General features: G+C 50.8%; 1 protein-coding gene across 2 annotated transcripts; it reads right to left on the reverse strand.

Moving 5' to 3' along the window:
* Positions 1-2261: 2261 nt before the first annotated feature.
* On the reverse strand, positions 2262-20047 carry WNT5A (Wnt family member 5A). 2 transcript variants are annotated; one of them, XM_058288284.2, is made up of 5 exons: positions 18931-20047; positions 13033-13166; positions 11616-11866; positions 6736-7028; positions 2262-3238 (listed from the first exon to the last, which is right to left on the reverse strand). In XM_058288284.2, exons 1-5 carry the CDS (start codon positions 18934-18936, stop codon positions 2780-2782), a joined length of 1143 nt encoding a protein of 380 aa, XP_058144267.1. In that variant the 5' UTR covers positions 18937-20047; the 3' UTR covers positions 2262-2779. The 2 variants fall into 2 exon arrangements, with proteins under 2 accessions (XP_058144267.1, XP_004455124.2); XM_004455067.5 differs by lacking the exon at positions 18931-20047 and adding an exon at positions 15545-15871.
* Between the last annotated feature and the right edge of the window lie 93 nt (positions 20048-20140).

Consider the following 20140-nt stretch of genomic DNA (forward strand, 5'->3'; position numbering starts at 1 on the left):
ACGCTCTAAAACAATTAAGTTATATGCATAATGCTAAAAGAATGTGAGCAATCCTGTAACCAGCTTTAAGCCATCTGCTTGATTTCTTTTTTTGAGGAGCATATATAGGAAAAGAGAATTCTCCTTTTGTTCTAATACATATAAGAAATCTCTTGAAGTGTCCAAATACGGTTTGGTTTTGGTAGAATTCTCCACTCTTGTATTGACATGTTGTGGCCCTAAACTCTCCCTCATGGATCTCTCCAAAGATCTCCACATGAATTATCTGAAGGACAACTGAAACCACTTACCAATATACAAGTAATGTTTTATTTTATATTCTATCTTCCATTTGGCATAAGCCCTTCGATGTTTGTTTTTAAACCAGTGAAATATACAAATCACATAAGACAGAAATATGTACATTAAAAGTACAGAATAAAGGCCATAGAAGATATACATAATATCTGCATGACAAGTAGAATATTTTACATTAAATAGTTTCTTTTAAAAGCTAGGAGTGTTAAACTCAGCTCTCTTCATAAACATGAATCACTAAAAAGGAAAAAAATCTGACTTAGCAAATACAAAACTTACTTCATGGTTTTTGTATAATAAAAACCAAAAAAGTGACATTTTAAGCTAATTAGTGCTTTTTAAAACAATTTCAAGATCTTTTGCTTGCAATTCACTGCAACGGAGGGGAACTTGTGCAATAAATTAAGAACCACAGATGGCTGGGATAATGAAGATGCCACTGAGCCTATGAAAGTTGTAGGAGAGGTGCACCTTTTTAAACTTTTAAAACAATGTAAGTTGCAGAGGAGTATACATTTGATGGCACTTTCTGGAAAGAGATGCCCTTGTATTAAAAAAATTAAAACTAAATTTAAAAACTAGCTCTATATGGAGTGAGCTGGGTTTTCCTTAGGGATCATCAAATAAGTACAATCAAATCTAACAGGCACCAGTTTCTGCTCTGCAGAATGAATGAAGAAAAGATAACCATGGACAACGCTTCTGTGTTTTGAATATTTCTTAATTTCTATGTCAATGACAAACTCCAGCAAGGGTAAGCAAATGGAGATCTAAGAAAAGGGGGCAGGGCGGGAAAGATAAAAGAAATCTGTAAGCCAACGTGCATTTCAGTGAATCAGACCTTCAGGATGCCTCAGAAATAAGGCTGCTTCATGGTGCTCGAGACAGAATTGCATCAGGGCCACAACCTGAGCTCTAAACACTTTTTGGTAAAAACCCAATTGGAATTGCAATGAAGGACAACAATGATCCAGACAGGAATAACCCTAGAGTAAACTGCGAATCTAAATCACTGGCTGTGCTGAGATATAATTATATTTATATTTATATATGTATATATATATATATATATATGCTATGTACAGAGACTTTGCAATATCAGGCCCCCTTAAACCACATTCACCCCTCCCCCTGTTATAAATGCAACTGTTCAAATCCACAAGGAACAGTTTGAGGGTACCCCTGTAGGCTAATAGGAAAAGCTCGAGTGGAGAGTCTAAACACAGGATCATAACAGTGAAATGCTGCAACACCTCTCACAACTCCATTAGCCCCAAAATGTCATTAAAATATATACCTACTGTTCCTCAAAATAAAAGCTTTGGAAAAAAAGAGTCCCTAAGAAGCAAATTGTTTTCCGAGTGGAGCTCCTAAGGTTTCACTTCCTCTCTTAAGGGGACCCAGTGGAGCTGCTGTTTGGAAACAAGGCCAGCATCACAGCACAGAGCAAGCAGAGAGGACCTGGGGTTGAATGGGGAGGGCAGATTTCCCTTTTCTTTCTCGAATTGGTTTGTGCTCTGGTGCAGTGCTGAACTACCTGGGATTATCTTGTCTGGGCTATGGAACTGTGAACGGAATTCATTACCATCATTTATTAATAACCAAGGATCCCTAAGTAAAATTACAGTATATTTTTATTTTCAAGCCAACCACCCCTACCCCAAATAAAAAGTCAAGTATCCACAATCACGTGAGCGAGGATCCTTTTCTAATTTGAAAACTTAATTCCTAAAAGAGCTTCAAAACATTATCTTCGGATACAAATTTTCAGTTTTCGTTTTTGTTTTTTTAATTTCTGGGGATTTTCTTCCCTGCCCCCAAATTTCATTAGCAATTAGAATAGCACTGTCTGCTGATGGACTATTTGAGAAGGATGGAACATATATACCTTCTCTCTTTGAGGGATATTGAGTATCTCATTCTTACAATTCAAATTTTGAAAATGTAAAAAGCAAACCAGTAGCCCATGAGGGAGAAGATTCTATTTTTTTACTCAAGATCTTACCACGAACCTTTCAACTCTCATCAGAGCACTTACAATTCATTTTGGTCACCGAGGCCAATTGTACATAGATACGTACCACATCTTTCAACTGGATCCTTCCCATTCCATATGACCCCATTAATTGAGAGAAAGAAAAAGCATTTCCTTTACCTTCTGGATATGCACCATGTCCACAGCTAAGTTAGGGTGTGTGTTATTTCCCCTCAGCCTCTATCAAGAGAGGTCTTCATTGCCTTTTAAAAAATCCACAAAATAAATATTTTTTTCTTGGTCCCCACCCCTCATTATTGCCAAAAAATAATTATAATATTAATAATAAACCACAGAGTTCTTAAACGGGAACAGGAAAAAAAAAAAGGTGTGGTTGCAATTCTTGGGGAACAATAAAACAATATTTTAAAAAAACAACAACATGGAATCACTGTACTTTCTATAAATAAGTGGGTCCTGGGTGGCGGGGCAGGCAGTGGGCGCCCACTATTTGCACACAAACTGGTCCACAATCTCAGTGCACTTCTTGCACTTGACGTAGCAGCACCAGTGGAACTTGCAGTGGCAGCGCTCTGTCTGCACGGTCTTGAACTGGTCGTAGCCGCGGCCGCAGCACATGAGCTCACAGCCGTCCATGCCCTCAGACGTCTTGTTGCACAGGCGTCCCTGCGTGCCTAGGGAGCCGGTGCTCTCGTTGCGCACACAGTAGTCGGGGCTGGGGTCGATGTAGACCAGGTCCTGCGTGGTGGGCGAGTTGAAGCGGCTGTTGACCTGCACCAGCTTGCCCCGGCTGTTGAGCCGCATGGCCGCGGCACTGTCATACTTCTCCTTGAGCGCGTCGCCCACCTTGCGGAAGTCTGCCAGCTGCAGCCAGCACGTCTTGAGGCTGCACGAGCCGGACACCCCATGGCACTTGCAGGCCACATCGGCCAGGTTGTACACCGTCTGCAGGGAGACAGGGGACAGTCAGCCCACAGGTCGACAGAGCCCAGACATGGGAACAAAGCTCTCCTCGGCCTTCTAGACGGTGGGGCCATGACCACCAGCTAAATGAGATAAATGAGGGGCTACTTCCCCCTCAATCTCTATTAACAAAGCCTTGTGTTGCCTTCCTTTAAACATCTACAAAATAAATATTTTCTTAGGTCCTATTACATAATAATAATGTTTAAAAACACAGTTTTTTAATAGGAACAGGAAAACAAGCAGTCTGGTTGCTTCTTTTTTGTGGAGAAACAACATTAGCAGCAAAGACGAGACTGTTCACAAATCTTTACCTGTCACCCAGATGATGATGATGATGATTATTGCTGTGTGCCATGCAATCCCCTAAGAGCCTTTACACTCTATACCTTACTTAATCATTCCAGCAGCATTAAAACACACACCAGATTACAGAGGATGACACAGCGGCCCAGAGGGGGTAAATGGCCTGCATGGGTCACACAGCTGGAATGTGGGGAAGCTGAGCCTAGATCTGACTCCAGCTTCCTGTAATGGCCCCCACTGTGCTGGCCACGCAGACCTGAGTTCCATTTCTGACTCTGGTGCTGAAATTCGGGCAACTGGCTTCACCTGTCCCATTTTCATCTCTGAAGGGGACTGTGAAGATACCAACCTTCCAGCATTGTTATGAGGATAAAATTACTAGATGCCTGTAAAGTGCTTGGCATGTTCTAAGATGTGCTACTTGGGGCACACGCAGCACAACACACTGGTCTTCCCCCAGGGTGGCGGGCGTGTGGCGTCCTTGCCCTGGGCCCTTGCCTGGTCTCCTTGGGCCTCCCAGAAGCAGCTTGCGCTACCTGGCCCCGCAGCACTGTGCCCAGCAGTCTGGGAGCTGCTCGCTGCCTATTTCTAGTCCTCTGGCTGCCCGTGGTTCCTAGTACCAGCAACCTTCCAAGTCGGGGTGGTGCTGGCATGCTGGAGAGAGCCCATCAGGAAGCTGGAGGCCAGGCATGCTATAAGCTGCATCCACCTAGAACAGCCACCTTCTTCCTCCAGGAATTCATAAGGTGCTTTCTGAAAAGCTGTACCAAAGTGTACTCTCTAAGCATGAAGCGTTTCAGACACTCAGCTAGTTCTGAGGAAGGGTTTTGAAAATGTATTTAACCTCTGTTCCCCTTTGAAGAAAATAAAAAGCTAATTCCTAGAGGAGATGCTAATATGATTTCCTGGCATGGTGCCGAACTGCCCTCTCCCCAAATCCCACTACCCTGGAGAAAAACTGTCTCCTATATAACCTCACGCACCAAGGAGCCAAAGTCAGTTCACTGCTTGAATTCTAAAAAGTACCCCCAAAATAAAAAATCTCACTATTAAAAAGATGCCAATGTTAAATGAAACTGTAACATTAAAGGAACTTTTCCAACTTTCCAAAATCCCCTCTTGCCATTGGAAATCCCTCGCTCTTCACACTCTGGTTGCTGAGCCCCCACTGGTTTCTCGGCAAGAGGAAAGTCCAGGCAACGCCCAAATACGGATGAGAGCACCAATCTGAGCACACCCCTGGATACGACCCACCAGAGTCAGCCACATGTCTGCCCTGGAGGCAATTCAAGTCTGTCATATGGACAGAGAGAGCAAGACATGTCTGGTGAAGGTGGGAACAAGATCTCGTGGGCCGCCAGAGGGTGAGGGGCTGGCACCCCATTGCATGGCCCTCGGTCTCCCACAGTGGGGAGAGCCAGGCCACGCTGCAGGGACAGAGGCAGTGGAGGCTGGTGAAGAGAAGCCATTCTCCCTCTGGTTTCCAAGACAGGGAGAAGGGAGGGCTCAACCATTGCCGGCTCAGTGCAGCACAGGCCAAAACCTGCAGTCAAGTCCTCCTCCAATACTCCCAAATGTTCTCATCCAATCTGAGAAGAAGATAGGCTAGCCACAAGCATCTAGATAATCTTCAACTTCTCCATATCCTTTACTTCATAACATTTAATAATACATGATCATTTATCAACATAGGCCTACGCTAAACGAAGACCTTCTATTGGATCTTATATATCTGTTATTTTGCAGGTTAAAATAGCCAAACAGTGGCAATTTAATACAGCTTAACATAAATATGATCCCACTTAGTCCTTCCAATAACCCCAAGGAGTATTTAGGGTCATTTGCCAAATGAGAAAATGGAGGTTCAGAAGCGGAAAGGAAGAGACAGAACTGGATTTTAATCTAGAACTCTCATAATTCCAAAACCCACAGCTCTTCACCCCAAGTCCCTGTCTCAGCTGCAGTGCATGAACGTAATAAAACGTTTAAGCCTAGCCTTATATTTAAATCTACCATGTTTCTTTCATGGTCACAAACTGGTCCTCTCGGCCTCAGTTTCCCAAACTTCAAAATGTGGGTATGGGATCAGAGTTCGAAGGCTTCTTTCCAGCCTTCTGTATTTTGCTCTGTGATTATCTTCCCTTTTCCTCACCCCAAAATACCAAAGAGTAAAATCTCCAACCAGAAAGTTCCTGGCACCTACCTTGAGTTCTGTGAAAAATAATGGCCCTGGTTTTCAAGGCTGCCAAAGTTAAGAAAAGTTTCGCCCCTTCTCGTTTTAAGGCAGCCATAAAGTGCCACGTGCTTAACCGCAGGAGGGGAAAAAAAGGGTGTTTTTTAACTATGGTGGAGAAGCTTTTTCATACCCCCACCAGGGCAAGGAAAGAGCGGGAACAGGGAGGTTCTTGCCCGTGGCAGGGACCGACGGTCCTCTCTAGGCATCTGGGTTGTTCTCGCTTCTCTCCAGAGCTACCCTATGATGGGCCTGATGGACAGACCTACACAATCCCACACTGCTAAGGACACTGTTCTTTTCCTATAAAAATCCCTCTCGCCATCAGGGCAGTCTTCTAGTGACAGGAGGGGCAGGAAGAGAGGAGGGAAAAGGGAAGGCCTGAAAAGCCGGGTGAAGTTTCTCAGCTGGTACCTGTTGGGAGGTCACATCCTTCTCCCACATTTAAACTCAACCACGGACATGTCCCAGGGAAGGTGATTCTGAGCTCGGGGTCCAGTTGCACCGGGTACTAATGAAAAGGGCAGGGGAAGATCACCTTTCTCAGGCAACTGCTGGAACATCTTGGCCGCAAGGGGCCAAGGGGGACCCATTCATCCCCGGGGGGCTTGCTGGGGTGTGTTGCCTTCTTCAAGGATGCTTGGGGGGGGCGGGGCGGGATGTTAGGGTTAGAGGTGGTAAAGTGGCTGCGATGAAGGGAAGCGAAGGGGAGAGAGAGAAAACGAGACAGAAGCTGGGAGAGAAAGAAGAGGACAGAGAAAAAGAAAAGGTCTCAGAAAAATAGGGCGAGATAAAAAAAAAAAAAGACATAGAGGGGCGCGGATGACAAGGAACGGGGTTGGAGACAGGGAGCGACCTGGGGCGGTTGGGAGGATGGAGAGCAGCCAGGGGCCGGCGCTCGCGGCGCGGGCAGGGGGTAAAGCGGGGAGGGGGCACTTACCCGGCGGCCCGCCTCGTTGTTGTGCAAGTTCATGAGGATGCGCGCGCTCTCGTAGGAGCCCTTGGCGTGGATGCGCTCCCGCTCGCGCGCGTCCACGAACTCCTTGGCGAAGCGGTAGCCGTAGTCGATGTTGTCGCCGCAGCCGCCCCACAGCCAGTCCCGCGGCAGGTCCTTGGGGCGCGCGGCGCGGCTGCAGCCGCAGGTGGACAGCTCGCCCTCGCGGCAGGCGCGGCTCATGGCGTTCACCACCCCCGCGGCGCTCACGGCGTACGTGAAGGCCGTCTCGCGGCTGCCTGCGGGCGAGGGCGCGGGGTCACTGGGCGTCCGTCCACGGGCACGCCAGGCTCGGGCCCGCCCGACGGCCGAGGCCTGGGAGAAACCCCGCACCGCCCGCCGGAGACGCTCTGGGCGTAGTGGGGGGTGGGGGGCGGAGAAGCCACCAACACGTGCAGTCCCCGCACCCTGCCTGGGGGAACAGGCAAGAAACCCCCTAGCACACCTGTGGCTCCTGGGGCCTCCTCCTGGGGAATGAGGAGGAGCCCCCAACACACCCAGTCCCTGCGCCCACCTTGCCGGAAGCAAAAACCTCCCCAGAACAGAAGCAATGAATAACAAAGGAGAAGGGGATCCCTGCACTCTCGCTCAGACATTCAGAGCCTAAGGCACAATTCTAAGCAGTGCTGGATTGATGTTCTTGCTCTCAGAGGCTTTTGAAAATACTTGAAACTGTCTTTTCCAAAAAATGCACATGAAAGGAGTCATTGAGGGGAAAAAAAATCAGAATTTGGGTGGACTTCCTTATACTTATTTTAACTTTGGGTATCATTTTCATTTAAAATTATCTTTAGGAGAAGGACCATAGAATTTGGTAGGCTGAGAGCCTCTGGACTCCTTAAGCTCAGGCTCTAACCCAAACACTGCCTGCCTGTGGCCACAATAGCTTTGGCCTTACTTCCCCCTTTGCTTTGGCAGTTCTAACACTTACTTCCCCCTCCATCATGCCCCACCATCTCTGTCACGGGATGAGGCTCTTTTACCTTCCAATGGGATACTTCTAAACATGTTCCTAGAGAATTATAAATCAAAGTTGTCTCTCCATCATTCCCAAGCTAAAAGGCTGATACTGCTCATTCAAGACCGACTGCCTGCTTTTAAAACAGGTTGTTGTTCTTTAATGCCACTTCTGCAACCCTCTATGGGCCTTTGCCTCAAGTGTTAGAATGAGAGCAAGAAGGAAAAAAGCACAACCCAGGGGAAAAGAAAAAAAAAAGTTTTCTGCTCCCCCCAAATTTGTAAATATCTCTCTGTAAATCAATTATAGGAGATGAATTCGCAAGGAGAAAAATGGAGCCAATCATAGACTACCTTAGACACCACTTGTATGAGGAGACATTTCTACATGTAACAAGGAGCCACTTAATTTTAAAAAAGGTTGTAATAGGAGAGAGAAAGGGTTAATAACCTGACAGTCAAAGCTGGAGGTGTGGGGGTGGGACCTCACTTTCTTTAACTGTAAAATAAGAGTATTGAAGGTAATGCCTGGAGAGAAAAGGCCCCTTCTGATGCTGAAATTCCTGTACCAGACTCTGTTTCTCCTATACTTACTTCAAGAGGTTGCTAACAATCTAACAATTACTGGTTTTTTGGTTTTTTTTTTGTGGGGGAGGGCACTGGGAGACACAAGAACAACAGACAACAGGACTCAACCCTAACGGGAAGGGCCGCCCTATAGGAGGATGGCAATGCCAATTCGAAGATGCCGCAGGCGCCCCTTTCTTGGACCTCTGCTGCCACTTCAGCCTGGGCCACTGTGAGCCCCCTGTCTGGAAGGTGGCTCTGATTTACCACAAACCTTCCCTCTCACATTTTAAAACTGAGTAAGTTAAGGAGCATGCTGGTAAGGAGAACACACACAGTTCCTGTGAGGGCGTATATCTATCTAGTTTGAATTAGAGAGGCAGAGAAAGAGGAGTGGAAAGAAATGAGGAGAGCAGACAGCACCTAGGGAATTATTTGAGGATTAACACTGATAATACTGCAAGCACTGTGGCCCTGGGTGGGAGACTCGCAGAATGGAAAGGTTGCAACTAGAAGAAGACAGGAAAGGAGTCTCTGGAATTAGAGGGAAATAAGATGCTATCCTTTGAGTACCCTGAGCATAAAGGGCTTTAATAGAATACACAATAATGCTGCTTTGTTCATAAATCTATCTAGAGCATTTACTTTCTTGCCCCAAAATATAAACCTGGTAGAAATCCCTAAGCTAATTGGCCACTGTAGGGAAAATGTCAGTTTAAAAACTTCTCTTTGGCCAAGTGCCTGTGGACACAGTCATCCTGGTTGGAATATCGCTGATTCAGTTAGGTTTCCCTCTGTGTGACATCTCCCTCTACTTGAATCCTCATGCTCCTTAAAAATGGCACCTTCCTTACGTATCTTTTCACAACACGGAAACAAAGAAGAGATGGGACAAAAGCTGGAAGAAAAGGGTAGCATGATGAAAAATGAGAAAGTTTCCATAAGGAAGAGTGGTCCCTTCTTGAGGCAATTGTCCAAGGCAATCAGCACCATAGAAAAATGAGTTGGCGGGGAGGGCGGTTCAGAGGTATCAGCCAGAGTTTCCCAGACACTGGCCTCATCACAGGGTCAGGTTTTCCCAGACAATAATTGGTCTCAATGTCCCTGGTGGGCTGAGGGCTTTTGTTGGCGGGGGGGGGGGAGTGCACACACACCTTCTTGCAGCAAAGATGTTTGAAATTTTCCCTTTGCTCATTCTCTTCGAATATACCCCCAAGGGGAGAAGTAAAAGCAAAGTAACGTTCCCACTGCCGGGATTAGGTCAATGTTTCTCCTCCATAGGAAGCTATTCTGGTGTTTCTTCTCCATCTCTTTTTAACATAAATAAAAAAGAGAAGGCCCACCCATGTTTTCAGTGTCCCACCCGAAGCCGCCCAGCAAGTTTTCAGTTCTGGGATGCCAGGCGCTCAGGAGATCTTTGGCAGGGCTGCTCTGGTCTTCCCAAGACATCAGCTGATGTGATGACAGTATCTGGGAGCGCTCCTCTGGGGGCTACCAGGAAGCACCACTCCTACCCCCTTCCCATGGCCCAGATGGTGGCACCATGCAGCTGAGGACCTGAGAGTGGGCTTGCGAGGGTGATTACATATAGGCCTTTGTACCAAGGGTTCTGCTTCTTTCCTGAAGAAGGAGGCTCTTTGAATCTTGGACCGCTTATAAAATAAATCTCCAGCAGAACTCAGTCACTTAGCAAATGATAGCTTATTCTGAACATTTTGGCCCAAAACACACGTCATAGGAAGACGAGAAGAGGATCTTAAAATCAAAGCCACGTTCAAGTCACTGCACAAAAACACTGTTCCAATTGCTGTTTTCCTTCCTGCTTGCAATCATTGGGTTCCTGTATAATATTTTGCTAAGTCATATACATGTGAAAAAGGGGTCCCATAGTTTCAGAGGAAGGCAGTTGAGGGGCGAACATATAAGTCAAAGAGAGTGGAACGCTAACAACTTAACATTCTGATAGAGCTAAGAAAGTTTGTGGTTTGCTCACTGTATCACAATGCAGGAGAATTATATTCCCACCACACCCCCGGTTAACTACATAAGACAGCCCATCTTCAGGGAAAAGCCCTGTGTTCCTGAAGCTTAACTCCTAGATTCAGATCCCAGTATATACATTAGCACATTTTAATCATTAACAGAAAGGACAAAGCCCTATGGAACTTTACAGGCTGAGGCTGCACACCATTTTCCCATTCAATCAAGGGAAAAGCTTCCAGTCCTGTATTATTTTAGTTTATGAAGCCGCTTGGCTCAAACATTCACTGACAACTCTTTTTTGTTCTCAATGAATGCACTTTTCAGGTTTTTGTAAAAAGCATTCTATCCATCCATGATGGATCTTAAGCCAACTTTGAATCTGCAGTCAGTATAAACAGTTAATTGCTTTGATAAATTGTGTCTTATTTTAGGAGTCACTCCAGTCATATTAATTATAAAGTCTTGTTTGCATAGAAGTAGAGACCCAAAATATTCACACTAGAAAACACTTAGGACCACGTCTATCGAATAGTATTCTACACTATTTATCCAAAACCAGAGGCAAACTAATTTTTCAAAATCTTTGCCTTTAGCCCAGTTTTAGTGCCATCCCCTCCTGGAATGGAGTAACAAGTTCAACAGAATATTTAAAAGAAAGGATTGGACTATGAGTAATACATTTAAGGTTTTAAAAAAATCTCTAGGTTGAGATCCCTCCCGTGTAGTTGTATATCAATTGCCAAAATCACAAATGTAAATTAGATCACATCTAATTAAAATTCCTTCAGGAACTAAAAGTAAAGCTTTTAATATCTATATCTGTATAGCCTCAGGAAATATCTATATTAGGAATATTAAAACCTTGTTGTTTTCCAACATATTCAGCATTCTGGAAGACGACAATTTTAAGTTGATGCATGGGCCATTTTCAATTGCAGCTTAAGTTAAAAAAAATTTTCTAAAAGTCAAGATTTTGAAGTTTAAAAGGAAACAATGACTCAGCTTTCCCCCCATCCATTTCTGAAATGCCAAAATAAGTGTGCTGCTTCCATTTTAAACAAAATGCTTTTTAGAAAAACTAAGCGTTCAGAAAAAGGAAGGTGTCTGTGACGCTTCCCCCTCCTGATTTGCTTAAAGAAGACTAAAACTTAGAACCAGGCATGGGGACCAGAATTAAATCGCAACAATGCCAAAATCCCCAAATCATCCCTCACCCAAGTTGGAAGGTGTCTTCAACATCGAGCACGTAAGGAAACACTAGAGAGAAAAGGTCATATAGATATATATGTAAGTATATAAAACGTGAGATGGTCGCCTACCTATCTGCATAACCCTGCCAAAAACGGAGGTGTTATCCACAGTGCTGCAGTTCCATCTTCGATGTCGGAATTGATATTGGCATTCTTTAATGCCTGTCTTCGCGCCTTCGCCGATGTACTGCATGTGGTCCTGATACAAGTGGCACAGTTTCTTCTGTCCTTGAGAGAGTCCTGCCAGTTGGCTGCAGAGAGGCTGTGCTCCTATGATATATACTTCTGACATCTGAACAGGGTTATTCATACCTAGTGACCTAAAAGGGGGGGAAGATGTGCATTCGAGATTTACATGAACTTGAGGCGGGCCCTGAAAGCATGTGAGCAATACCCCAGTTTAAGCACACAGATGCTTTTTCTCTCCTGCTTGTCCTAATGACAAAGTATGAGGAGGGCTTCATAAAACTCCTCTGTTTAAACTCCACTCAGAAAACGGAGGTATTGTGTAGTCCCCATCTGGCCATCTGGCTCTGCAGTTAGAATTTTCACTCCCTTCCTTGCCCCCATTGCCATAGACCGGAACCAGTATTACTGAAATCCTTTCAGATTAAGGGCAAACGGCAGTGTCAGGGACAGGACAGAAAGTGACTCACTTGGCCTCACAAATTGGACTGATCTGCCTTGAAAATACACAAATGCCGAAAGTAGCCACAATTAGACACGGGTAGGAGGCGAGCAGTTCACTTTGACTGACAGAAGGACAGAGGGACAAGTATACAGACTAGAGAAAATTCACCATGCTTCTGGACATTTTAAAAGGGCTCCTTATGTGATTGTAAAGGACCCAAGACAGGGTATCCAGGGAACAGAAGTCATGTTTGACAGTCAGAAAAACGCTGTTCATTTACAGGGGGAAAGTATCCAGAACACCGTCAAAAATAATCCTTTGGATATATTGCAGTCTATCTAGAAGGGCCATACCAAGAAGAAACCCTCATTTAGGGACATTTGACTACTTCAATTTAACCTTTTTTGATCAAATTTCAAGCCCAAAGAGTTTCCCACTTGGAATTTAGCTGTTTTCGTAGAACTCTGCCTACTTCAGACCCTGTAGGTTAATAAGCTCAAGTGACAGAAAAATAAAAGCTGAAACTTACTTTTACTTCCTAGAGGTGGCAAAAAGTAAATTTCATAGATAGGTTTACAATGACAAGAGAAGTGAATTTCTCTTCCTTTTTATCATATCTGAACAAGGGCCTCATAGAAAAAGGCCTAAATTTATATGTTCTTTATAGAGCTGAAGGTAAGCTTCACACCAGCAAATTAAAAGGAAATTCTGATTTAAAGATATATATATAATATTATATACATTTGTTAGATAAATGCACCTCCAAGTTTCTACTTAGCTTTAAATATTGTCTCGAATCATACAAATGAATCTTAACAAACAAGAAAATGAACATGCACACAGAAAAAAACTTACCACCAAGAATTGGCTTCTACTACAACCTGGGCGAAGGAGAAAACTACGGCCAGAGCCATTAGGAAGAATTTGGAAGTCATTGCACTGCCAGCCATCCCCAAAGCAACTCCTGGGCTTAATATTCCAATCGACTTCTGGAGAGGGAAGAAAGGAGCAGCTGTTTATTGCCTCTCAGATAATTTTCAAGCATACAAGTTTAAACAACGGAAGCATCGGGGGTCTCTTAAGTTTACTGTTGATTGACTGCACTTCTCCTTCGAAAAGTTTTTGATGGCAAGATATAGGCAATTTCTTTTTCCAAATTAATCCACCCACGCAACCTCACCAGGAAATCTGATTTCGCTGGGATCATGAGCGCGGGGCACGCCGGCGACTACCAACGTGTCTCAATGCTGTTGAGTCAAAGCCCCGGTGCCAGGCGCTGCCTCCTTCCTGCGCCCTTGCCTTCCCGCTCCCCCTCGCAACCCCTCTAGTTCGCGCAGCGCTCTCGGGAACCCACCGCCACCCTCATCCTGTCCCCGACCTGGGTCGAGCAACAAGTGGAGCCAGAATTAATTCCATGGGCGAAAGGAGCGGGAAGGCGAATGGAGCGCGTTGCCGGCGGCTGCGGAGGAGGCGGGGTGGCCGGCGTGGGGGTGGGAGGTGGGGGCAGGACGCGGGAGGGAAGGGCAGGGGGTGGGGGGCGAGGCCCTGGGGACCAGCGTGCGCGAGAGTGCCTAGCTGGGAAATGCAGCTCCGAATTAACGTCGCCTGTCTCCTAATCAGTTTACGGTCAGATCTGGGGGAAGTCACTTCCAGATGGGGAAGGGCGATCGGGGTTTCCTTTAGGACGCTCTGCGGCCAGATTGGGGTAGGGAGAAGGCGATGGGGCACAGGAGATAAGGGGGGTCTGCCCTTCCCTTCTAGGAAACTGGAAAACAATGCCCCCTCCCCTACCCCGCGGCGGGCTTCCGCCTCGGACTGGGTGCATCCCAGAAAAGGAATGGTACCCCAGGGGAGGGAAGGGGGTCTGAGTCGCACAGTCCTGGGAAAGGAGCCCATGCTCTCCCCCTTCTCCCTCTCCCCTCCCCTCCCACACCCCCAGCCTGACCGCGACAGCTGAGAAAGGGGACTGGGAGCCTAGAGGAACTTCAGTTTCCCGCGGTCCTAGTTTGGGGGTTTCGGCCCCTTCACTAACGCGGCTAGTGCCGGCTTTGGGGAACCGCCACCCCGCCCTCCAGCTCAACTCAGACTCGATTCAGTCTGTCCCGAAAGGTCGGGTAGGAGCTGAGGCCAAAGCCCGCGCGGGGCCACAGACGCGCCGCCTCCCACGCTGCGGTTGAGCCCCGGGAAGCAGGAGTGCAGAGGGACCCGCGGCGAAGGTTTGCGTCCTGAGGAATTTCGGGGGCAGGGGGCGGCCTTGGGGGTTTCCTCCGCAGTCCCTCCCCAATGTGACTTCTCCACCTGTAGGCGGCCGCGGGGCGAGGCGGCAGCGGGTGCGGGTGGGAGGAGCGGGTTTCCCAAATCCCCTTTTCCATTCCTGATGAGAGTCACCCTGCGCCGCGCGGTCCGCAGCCCGCGAGGGACCCCTTCCTCGGGAAGGGAAAGGGGAGCCTCCTCCTGGTGGCGGAAGGGCCGGGGCTGAAACCCGCGCGATAGAAGTGACTAAGGGGACCAAGGCAGCCGCGAAAAAGAAAAGGGGCTCCCAAGCCTGACAGCGGCTTTCCTTCGAGTCGCCCCACGAGAGGCTTTTTGGCCGGGACACTGGAAGGCTTCCCGGAGAGGAACTGCTTATGGGCTCGGCGCCCGCGGCCCGGGCTCCCAAAGGCGCGGCAAACCGGGGGAGCATCCCGGAGAACAGAAACCTGGGCTTTCCTGGGCCTCGGAGAGCAAAGGCTCGGTCTCCCTCCCCCACCCCCGAAGTGTCAAGTTTCCTCCCCCAGAGGGGGGTGGGCGGCCGTCGCTCGACCCAGACGCCAAGTCGACTCTTCCCAACCGCGGCCGAAGCCGCGCGCGCACACGCACACACACTCACACTCAGACATGCACACACGCGTGCACAGACACACGCGCTCCGACGTGCTTCCGAGCCGGCGGCGGGGCTCGCGGAGGGCCGCGCGCACTTTCAGAGCGAGTCTCCAGCCCCGCGGGGAGCGCGGGGCGGGGCGCCGGCAGGGTAGAAATTGATAACAGATTCGCAGGATTATAGCGGATCTCTTTGTTAGAGGCGAAGCCACACAAACCGAACCCACTCCCTGCCCGACGCCCCCGAGGAGAGCCCATGGGTTCCCAGAACCAAGGCCAACTGGGAGCGGGGCCACCCGGTCATCGCAGCTCTGGCCCCGCCAGCTGCAGGCTGGGTGGGGGGGGGGGGGCGGGGGGAGCCGGGGGTGTCCCCATGGGTGTCCCGCAGGTGAGCCCCGCCAGTCGCGTCTCCACTTAACCTTGGTCCGGAAATTTTGGTCCTCTTCCCGCCCCAAATCCTAGCAACTCAGAAAAGGCCCCACTAGTTTGAAAAATTCTAGGAACTCACGGCAAACGCACTAATACATGCACCGACTACGGAGGGGAAGGTATCCCCGTCAAGAGATCGGATCCGAAAAGCCAGGACGAAACGAAACCTCTCAGGATACGGTCGCATCGCGGGTAAAACTGGGCTGAAGCTGAGTTTCCCAAAGAGCAGGCTCAATGATTCGAGCGCGTTCAAGGCCCGGAGAAGCCGGCTTTGTAATGCCCGCTCCCAATCTGTTCTTAGAGGACGCGGAGCCAGGGGTCTGGAGGCAGTTAGGAGGGTCCAGCGCAGAGGAAAGGTAAGGTGGAGGGAGGGCGCGCGCGAGCGCCCCTGCCCACCCCGAGCAGCTCAACGTTCTGGCTCCCTATTGCTCTCCCAAAACTTTCGCATTGGACGGCTTAAAATTGTTCCGAATCCTTTATCAGCTAGGATGCGCGGGGGCGAGGATGGGGGGGAGGAAAGGAAACCCCTACACTCCTCAGAGGCCTTTGGCGGAGCATCAGGGCACCGGCGCAAACCGGCACTCCATGCACGTCCTCTGCGAGCGGCCCCCAAAGAGAAATGACCCAAAGGCCACTGGCGCTGCCTCCTTCAATGTGGACGTCCCCTACCACTAGGTTCTCTGTGCGCAGCACCCCCGCCCCCCCATTCTGGGAGTGGAAGATGATTAGCCAGCTTATCACACTTAGCCAACTCAGTTGGAGGAAGTGAGTTTGACCTGGGCTCCCAGGGACGAATGGGAAACTCCAGGAAAAATCTTCGTTCTAGGTGGACAAGAAACTTTGTTTTCCTCACTCTGATCTGCAGGGAAAAAGAGGGAGACACTTGCAAGAGCAAAACTTGGTCGCAGCAACAAACTTCGGCCAGTCCTGACTTGGGTAACGCGGAGATGAAAGGGGAAGGAGGCGCTGAAGGATGCGCCGAGGCTAGCAGGACGTCCCCTTTGGGGGAGCAGACAAAGGAGCCTGCGCTCCCCGCACCCGCGTCTGGCCTGGGCTCGGGGGAGCCGCGGTTACCCCAAGCCGCAGGGATGTTTTACAAAAGTGTACAAGAGGCAGTGGGGGAAGGGGACAGCCAGAGAGGGAAGAGGTGGAGGGAGCTCCTTGCACCCAAATGTGCAAACCAGGGCAGACTCTGACACCTACGGACTCAGAACCAAGGCAAGCTGAGAAATGCCTGGTGCCTGCTGGTTGTCCATTCCCCAGAGAGGGTTCCTGAGAACCTTGGCAGTCCCCTCTCCCTCCCTTTCTTTCTCTCTCCCTCCCTCTTACACACACACACACACACACACACACACACACACAAATATCAGGGACACCATCTCACATAGGATGTCTCCTCCCTCCCCACAAGATCTGACTCTATTCCGAGGTAGACCGACTGTCCGTGGAAAGAGAAAGAACCCTTAAAGAGAAGTTTAACCCCCACTTTATAACAGATGAAGAAACGGAGGCAGAGGGAAAGCAACCCTCGTCCTCCACCACAGCGAGAGGTGGTGAGAAAGCCGGGGGCCAAACCCCAAGCCTCCTGGGACGCTACCCTCTCTCCCACCCGCTGGAGAGTATGTAGCAACCCTCTGTCCAGTTACCTGAGCCCCCTTTGCTGGGTCGGACCCACGGCCCTTTCCGTAGGAGAGAGGCCAAGCGGTGCAGCTCGTCCTCGGGGGGCTTCGACGGGAGGGCGGGGAGAGAGGGCCCTGGTGGTCGGGAAGGATGAAGGGCAGCGAGTTGGGGGGCGGGGGGCGGCGAGCAGCTGCAGGCCAGCCCCAAGGAAAGGAAACTCGGAGGCGTCCTACCCCGAGGAGACCAACAGGGGGCAGCCGGCACCGCACCGCGCGGGAAGAAAAGGCTGCGCGAGCCGCTGCGAGCCCCTGGCGCGGGCAGCTAACCCCTTGTGCACCGGGGCTCTTCGGTGAGAAGAGGTGGGCCTGCAGAGCGTCCTCTTTCGGGGACAGGGCGGACGGAACTGAGATTAGTTTGCCCAGGACCCCCCACCCTCACCCGAGCCCACGTGAGCCATCGGCCCACACACTCGGGCACAGGCACTCACAGGCCACTGCCCCTCCACCACCGGCGCGCGCTCGGCGCTGCCCCCTTCCAACTCCCCTGGCATCTGGCTAGTTCAGCGGTCACCGGGCGAACGCAGGCGGGAGGGCGGGGGCTGAGGACTGACTTCCCAACGTCGAGTTGTCCCATTTACAGAGAGACGCTGGAAAAGAAGGGGGGCTGTGAACCACAGCAGGGCCAAGGGGGGGTCTCCAGATCGCCTTGCTGTTGTTGTTTTCAACCTTTCTTTCGGTATGGCTTTAGGAAACATCGTAATTCCAACCCTAATGTTAGTTTCTAGGAACCTGAGAGTGAGCGAGGCCGAGACCAACGGAAATAAAGATCTAAGCTTGGAGGACGCAGGAACATTTGCTTGGAAAATAGCAAGTTGCACTGCAGGAAGAAAAGTTAACTTTTCGTAAAAGTGAACTCTCCGTGACCCTCGAAGTGTGTGACTCGGCTCTAATATACAACTGACAATTAAAACAAACACGAGTTCACAAACTGCACCCCCACCCCCACCCCGCCGGCTCTCCCGACCAGGAGGCCCAAATGTCTCCAAAGGACAAGTCAGTCCGACCGCGTAGGGGGCCGGGACGCGCTCTCAGGCGGACAGGATTAGAGCCGCCGCCGCCGCCGCCCCCACCACTGCTGCAAAGTGCCAGGACTCACCCAGTGGCGGCTAATAATGCTAATAACGCGACTCCACTCCCCGCGTGGGGATGCGCGCTGGCCCCCCGCCAGGCACTCTTAAAGGCGCAGGGGCCTATGGCTCTCAGGCTCCCGGGCCGCGACCAGCCTGCACGCTGGCCTGGGACTGCGCCTTGGGGGTGGACGCTGCTCCGGGGCGGGCTGGTCCCTAGGCCTGCTGCTCTCCCAACCGGGGAGCCCTTCCCTCGCCGCCCCCCCTTCCCCTTCCAGAACCCGGGCCACACACCCTCTCCGTGCCCGCTCAGTGGGCGCTTGGTAAATATTTGTTGAATTGAATCATTATCCTGTTACTGAAATATACATAGTAAATTACACTCGAGGTTCTCAGGGTAAAAGGAAAGGCACTCTCGAGTTTGTTCTAAGATCGCTATTCCCCCTTTTTTTTCTAATTGAATGTGCTCCAAAGTCGAAAAGGTTTGCAGATTCCAGATACGTGGAGAGATCTCCCGGGACGCAGCAGCAGTGGGCGAGGGCTGAAGGGCGAAGGGGTCGGGGTTCCCTGTCAGTGAAGCGGGGTTCCAGCCCCTCCAGGCGGTTGAAGAAACCAAGAGGAAAAGGTGTGTGTGGGGGGAGACTCAGTTAACTTCCAAAAGTGGCGGGGGGTGGGGGGGGGGAAGAGTGGCAAGAGTCAGCGGCGCACTGAACACCTACCTTCATGGCGAGGGGGAGGGGGCGCGGGGAGGAAGTCGCTGCCCCAGCGAGGGGAGCCGAGGAATCCGCGCGGAGGCGCCGGGTTAAGCCTGCGGGGACGATCGGATGCGCGGCTGCGGGCTCCTCGCGGGAGCTTCGGGCGGCCGTAGGGAACCCGAGCTGCAACGAGTTTTGGCGCCGGGGCCTGGACACCCGAGCCGGGGCAGCGCCGGGATGTGCCCGGCAGCGGAGGGGGCGCCCACGCCCGCGGGCCGGCAGGAGAGGTAGGGCCCGGCGGAGGCGCAGCGAAGGAGTCGCGGGTCCGGCGAGGGCGCGCAGGCGACTGTTCCTCGGCGAGGCGCTCCCTCTCTAACGTCCATCAGCAACGGCGGTAATTAGGGCTTTCCAACCCCAAATGTGGGCGTGATTGTGCAAAAGACTTTACAACAAATTAAAAAAAAAAATCTTCACAAGAGGGTGAAAAAAAAAAAACTGCCCCACTACTCAACTCTGGCCCGGGGCGGGGGGTGGGGGGAGCGATCCGTGCACCCAGGCGCCCCCAGTTCATTCACACCACGGATTCTGCAAACTCCGGGTGGCTCACACGCCTCCTGATCTCCAGCTCCTCCTCTCCGAGTCTGTGGCCGAAACGTCTGCTTCCAGGAGCTGATCTTGCGGCCGCGAGTAAGTGTGTGAACGTCTGTGTACACACACAGACACACAGAGAGACGCACACACACCCACTGCAGCTTTGGGGCCACCGAGCCTTCAGGCGCGCATAGCTTTTTCTCCTGGAGATGCCGCTGAAAACGCACAAGTTGCCATCCGAGCTGCAAGAGTCAGCGCCAACTTTTGTCCTTTCATTTCGAGGGTGGGCAAAAAGGGGGCACGCAGTGGGTGAAGAAGGCGCCCCTGCGCGTTCCGCCGCGCGCTGGGTTCCGGGGGGCGAGAGGCGATTGCCCCCGACGCTGGCTCCCCGTCCCCACCCCCTTCTTTCTTTCTTCGGGTTAATCCCTCTCTTCTCCCCGCCTTTTCAGGGCGAAAGGCGCCGCGGAGCGAGGGCACCGCGGGCGCGGGGCCGGGGAGAGCGGGGGCTCGCGGCTCCGCGGCGGCGGCTCAGCTCCGGCGGTCCATGGCTGGCGCGGCTGCCCACCTCCTCGCCTGGCGCGGGGGCCGCGGGGCGGGAGAACGGGCCGCAGGGCGGCGGGCGGTCCCGAGCGCGGCGGCGGCG

This window comes from Dasypus novemcinctus, chromosome 26 (assembly GCF_030445035.2).
Source record: "Dasypus novemcinctus isolate mDasNov1 chromosome 26, mDasNov1.1.hap2, whole genome shotgun sequence".
Taxonomy (NCBI): domain Eukaryota; kingdom Metazoa; phylum Chordata; class Mammalia; order Cingulata; family Dasypodidae; genus Dasypus; species Dasypus novemcinctus.